This window comes from Engraulis encrasicolus, chromosome 17, assembly GCF_034702125.1.
Source record: "Engraulis encrasicolus isolate BLACKSEA-1 chromosome 17, IST_EnEncr_1.0, whole genome shotgun sequence".
In the NCBI taxonomy this organism is placed as follows: Eukaryota; Metazoa; Chordata; class Actinopteri; order Clupeiformes; family Engraulidae; genus Engraulis; species Engraulis encrasicolus.
Window position 1 is genome coordinate 32,957,411 of NC_085873.1, and position 6,000 is coordinate 32,963,410.

At 46.1% G+C, this 6,000-nt stretch overlaps 1 protein-coding gene across 1 annotated transcript in view; it reads right to left on the minus strand.

The window, feature by feature from the left end:
• Positions 1–6,000, minus strand: part of LOC134466995 (transcription elongation regulator 1-like protein) — a 34,408-nt gene that overhangs the window by 26,167 nt on the left and 2,241 nt on the right. Inside the window, exon 2 of the mRNA XM_063220925.1 lies at positions 326–641. Coding sequence (XP_063076995.1) covers positions 326–601 — 276 coding nt within the window. The 5' untranslated portion in view covers positions 602–641. The remainder of the gene's footprint in view (positions 1–325; positions 642–6,000) is intronic.

Consider the following 6,000-nt stretch of genomic DNA (forward strand, 5'->3'; position numbering starts at 1 on the left):
CTCTCTCTCTCTCTCCCCCCTTCTGCTCAAGTGTGTGACAGAGTCAAGATTAGTGTAAGATACCAAGTTTGATGTAAACACATGACACCCTCCTCTCCTGAATCCACTGAATTTAACTTTATGCAATTTAATAATTCATTCCATCCATGTTGTCATTTTGATTCAAGTGAACATATTGTGACTGATTATTATATAGGCCTAGTAGGTCTATAGTAAAACAATACACTACACATCTGCACATTTTAGCTCTTATGACAAATGCACTGTGGAAATCAACTTATTCACCATGTAAGTACAAATTTCATACTTGAAGTGGCAGAAATACCTGGACATTTGGAAGTGGGAACTGGTTGATGGCTGGCTCTGCCGCTGGAGGAATCCGTATGAAAGGGACCGAGAGTGGATCACAGGACAGCTGCCAGCTCGAGAGCCCCTGCAGCAGCTGTGGTGGGCGAGCGGAGAGCAGCAGAGGCGCAGGAACGCTGGCACCCTGCACGCGGCACAGTCCAGAGCCGCCGGGGATCATCCATACCCACGGAGGCGGCTCCGCGTTCATCTGCCACAGCTGCGGCTGACCCTTAAAGCGCGGAACCGGGATCATCCCTACATCCTACCCCGACGGAGTCTGGCGAGTCCGTGTCCTTAATGAGAGGGGAAATGGGAGACGAATCACACGGCGGGTTGGACAAGCGAGAGAAGCCCACACATACGTCCGAGGTAGAGCACACTCCACGTGTTGAAAACAGCACGGGAGAGAAAAGGACCTCGTCTTTTTTACAGTTCTAAAACAACTGACAGTTCAGAATAATCTGTCACTCACGGAAGTAACTATGCTAAGCATCAGCACAAGAAATAAAGCGTGTCTTGACACAAAAGCACGTATCCTATCGTGATCTGTGGTTTTAAGTCGAATGTTTTGATTGTAGAATAGCCTACTTTTGGCAAAGGCTAAAAACTCATTTCGGCAATATAGTCTTGGTGCGCGTCACCGTTTAGGCTACTATGTTTTTGTTGGGGTTTATGTGTTCAATACCTCCGGGGGTGTGCTGTAATAAATAAAGCTGGTTCTCTTCTGCTCTGCAGCATACAGTATAATGACAAAACGGATTAAGATTTATCCAATTTATCCAAGTTGAGCGAACATTCCAAATAGTGCATGGGTTGCAACTTGCACCGTTGGTGAAAAAAATAAACACTATGCCCAATGTAATTAAAAAGGCAAAATTGAACGAACTTACCCAAATGTTGTTGACAAATATCGGTGATGTTTAGTTAGGCCTATCCATTGTCAGCACGTTCCTTATTCCAAATGAAAATACTGTCCGAATACCTGCAGTTCTCAGGAATATCCAACAGTGATTTTTAGGCTACACTGTATATAGCTCTGCTCTGAAGTCTTCTGAACTGGTATGGCGAGCGAAAGAGCCCCATCTGAATTCATTACCTATTCACCTCCGAAACAGCTGTCTTGTCTCCGAACTCTGGCGTTCACGGGAGAGTCTCAGAGGGTATCATGCAAGTCTGTTTGACTCCCCACAGAGTAGGCCTATCCTGCGTTGCGTTTCATCCTTGCAGCGAAACACCACCCTGTGATGAAACTCGCGCTGTAAGGAAAATGCGAGATAACACTCTCCTCAACTCTTCTCCATACACACAGGCAGAGGTGGTGCTGAATAACGCTAATTGTATCGAAGTGTTCACCACCTGCACACGCGCAAACCTAGTCCTAGGGCTGGATGCTGCGATGTGTTCTCATAGTTCGTTGCAAATGCATAACTGTTACGCCAAACTTGCGTAGTGAGTCCACGTCAAGGACTCCTGAGGGGAGAGAGAGCGAGAGAGAGAGAGAGAGAGAGAGAGAGAGAGAGAGAGAGAGAGAGAGAGAGAGAGAGAGAGAGAGAGAGAGAGAGAGAGAGAGAGAGAGAGAGACTGGTGGAGTTGAAAATGTAAACGAAATGTTTTAAGCGTGAAAATTATTCAAGAAAATTATCCACTTGTTCCCTCGACACAGCTTCTCTATATGCGAGGAATATTGCCCCGGGCACTAGCCCAATTGCCTTGCTCTTAAAAACCTAGTGTTGTGAGTTTTGAGACAACATTTCTTCATTAATATTTACAATTAGGCCTATTTATTGGAAATTAACATAATATCTTGTATGTAGAATATCTTTATTTTAGAGATGTTTTGCCTTCAAATGTGCTTCTCTGCCAGCAATAGACTTTTGGAGACATTCTGTGTGTCCACCAAAGACAGCTGCCCTGTCATAAATTTAGCCAAGGTGTTGGGTCACTCACACACCAACTGAGTAGCTCAGGCCTACTGGTCAGAGACATTAGCTTGGCGGATGGGCACATGACATTAGCCATGCGCTTGGCGGATGGGCACTAAAGCCCTGATGCTAAAGGCACTAGGTTATGCTATACTATGGTATTCTAATGGTTAACTGAATTGCTCTTCTCACTTGCAATGTATCAATAAATGTAACTATCTTGATGGCAATGGCATTCGTCTTCTCCTGTGATTTCCTGGCGTCCTTTCTCTTCACTGTTCTCCTGCACAAAGATGGGTAATGTATGCTTATGGCTGATTGAGGCCAATGAACTAAATAATAACTAAGTATTTAATAGTGATAATACTAATATAAGTGCTTAGGTATTAATTGGTAAATGGTAAACATACACGAGTCAGATGGCGGGTGGTTATCGTTATCCTTGTGCAACTGGCATTATAGCCCAGATTAAGTCTTATTAATTAAATTGGGTTATGGACTAGGCTATTTTATTGGCCCAGCTAATAATCTTAATTAGCAATGTATGTTCTGTTTCATGCAAGACTGGTGCTAGTTTTCTACTGTGAAACTAAGGATAATTGTTCTTTACTGTTATTTTTGGACCTCTATCGCCACCTTCTGGCAAAGTTAGTTAATTATCTGTGTAGGGTGACTGACGTCATAACTATTGGACGTATTCTTGTTTTTCTGAGGCGTTCCTGAGAATGTAAACACTTGCTTCTCATCAAGTTTCAAGGTTGCCTTGAAGGCATCGTTATTTTACCCATTTCTACCAGCCATAAAGAGTCAAAACGAAGAACTTCTCTGCGTGGTTTGTGGAGTGGAGTTATCTGACTGTTTACCTGGCAAGGCGTTGGGGAGAACAGTACAGTAAAATAACGTCTTCGGCGGGCTAAATCTTCACACTTGAAAGATCACAGGACTACGCGGGAGCTACGCGCCCAACAGAATCACCATAACTGGATTGTCATCCCAAGTAAGCACTACGAGGACTAAATTAAAATGGCAGAAAGGGCGTCGAAATCAGGAACGATAAAAACAAGGTCTAACGCCTCTTGTTCATATAAAGGGACTTGTATTTCCTCTGCTAGTAAACTAGCTGCAGCTAACGCTCGCGCAGAAGCAGAGGCGGCCAGGGTGGAAGCGGCTTTCGCTGCACAAGAGAACGAACTGAAATTAAAACAGGCCGAATTAGAATTGGAAAGTAAGCGTTTGGAAATTACACTGGAAAAAGTTCGCCTTGACAAACGAGCTGCAGTTGCAACAGCCAAAGCAGATGTGTTAGAGGCAGCAGTGCAACAGGAATTAGAACAGGATCTCGATGACATCGATGTGCCAGTCCACGACTCACTATCACGCACCCAGGACTATGTTGAAGGAGTGAGTGAGAGCGCTCCAGTGGTGCACGTAGTCCTAGACAGTGTTCCAGACTTGCAGGCTTCTGTGGCTTCTTACCACACCGTAGGTCCAAATACAGTGCCCCCTCGACAGAACCAGGCACCACATTACACACGGCCAAATGAAATGGTAGAGTCCCACAGCCCACCCATACAGCAAGGCTCTGCAGAGAAAGGTGTACAGTGGCAGCCCCCTGTTCACACACATTCACAGATGGCACGGCAGCATTTAGGAAACAAGGACACCAAACAGGAACCAGCAGGAAAACCACACAGCCCTGCTCATCAACAGTGCAACCCTGCGAATGGACAGTCTGATCAGAACAGTGGAATGTCGGACTTTGTTAGATTCATGGCCAGGCGTGAGCTCATTTCCACTGGGCTTATGCAGTTCAACGACCATCCCGAATGCTTCAGAGCTTGGAGAGCCTCCTTCATGAATGCAATAGGAGACCTCAACCTATCTGCTAGCGAACAGCTCGACCTTCTTGTGAAGTGGTTAGGCAAAGACTCAGCTGACCACGCTAGGCGCATAAGGACTGTGTATGTGAATTACCCAGAGTACGGGCTCAGGGCGGTGTGGGATCGGCTATATGAGTACTATGGCGCACCAGAGGTGATTGAAAACTCTCTGCTCAAGAGATTGGAAGATTTCCCCAAGATACAGAGCAAAGACGGGCGAAAACTAAGGGAACTGGGCGACCTACTGATGGAAATACAGGCAGCCAAAGCTGATGGGGAACTGTTTGGCCTTGGCTACCTAGACACACCCCGGGGAGTTAACCCTATTGTGCAGAAACTGCCGTTTCACCTGCAAGAAAAGTGGCTCACAATAGGTTTCAATTACAAGGAACAGCGCAGAGCCCCCTATCCCCCTTTCAGCTTCTTTGCTGACTTTGTGAGTCAGCAAGCGAGGATGCGCAACGACCCTAGCTTCATGCTGGCACCCCCCAACAACGAACTCTCTAGCAAACCAGCCAGGTCAGAGGAGCAGAGAGCCGTAGCTGTTCTCAAGACTGGAGTGACCGCCACTGCCCCACTCACTCCTTTTGAGTCCCCACTCACAGATAGGCCCACCAGCAGAGAGGACCCAGCCAACCACTGCCTCCTTCACAACAAGCCCCATCCCCTACACATGTGTCGGGGATTCCGAGACAAGCCATTCGAGGAGAGAAAGGCACTCTTGAAAATGCACGGAGTGTGCTACAAGTGCTGCAAAGGCATACACTTGGCAAAGGACTGCAATGACAACGTGAGATGCACAGAGTGTGGAAGCAACAGGCATGTTGCAGCGCTACATCCTGGCCCATCGCTGGAAGTCAACAGCGCTGCAGACCCCACAGACCCTGCACAGGAGGATGGCGGGGAGACTGCTGTCTCAGCTTCATGTACCAAATAGGCAAGAGCAACTCGACTTGTGTCCCCATGGGTGCCACTTTACAGCGCCTGTGCCCAGGGACCCCACTGATCCTTTCCTGTTCACACCCGCATCACGGCTGACTTGGTGGTTAGGCCCACGCTCACCTCCGTCTGGCTACTTTGACCAGAAGGACTCGCAGCGGTGGGGCAGAGTCCAAATCTGTCCTACACTTCCTGGGGCAGCTGGCGCAAACAGCGCCTAGCTACACGACAGCCTATGGACGAACCAATATCACTTATTTCCTCCGGATATTAATTGAGTGGCATATTAACCAAGGTTTAATGTGAAACATATGACATGTTTTAAAAGGTAGATTTGTTTTGTTTGTTTGTTTTTATATAAAAAAAAAGGGAAAAGAAGAAGGGAATAACATGGTCAATGGAATGTAATGTTTAATGAGTTCATTTAATTTTCAGGAAAGGACTATTTCAAACTACAAAAGGAAAGGACACGAAAGAATGAATGAAACCCCTTGGGTATTCAGGCGGGGAGTGTTCTGTTTCATGCAAGACTGGTGCTAGTTTTCTACTGTGAAACTAAGGATAATTGTTCTTTACTGTTATTTTTGGACCTCTATCGCCACCTTCTGGCAAAGTTAGTTAATTATCTGTGTAGGGTGACTGACGTCATAACTATTGGACGTATTCTTGTCTTTCTGAGGCGTTCCTGAGAATGTAAACACTTGCTTCTCATCAAGTTTCAAGGTTGCCTTGAAGGCATCGTTATTTTACCCATTTCTACCAGCCATAAAGAGTCAAAACGAAGAACTTCTCTGCGTGGTTTGTGGAGTGGAGTTATCTGACTGTTTACCTGGCAAGGCGTTGGGGAGAACAGTACAATGTGGGTTAATAAAAAAGTTGCAACACTAGCAAAACTATGTGTATTTACTTAT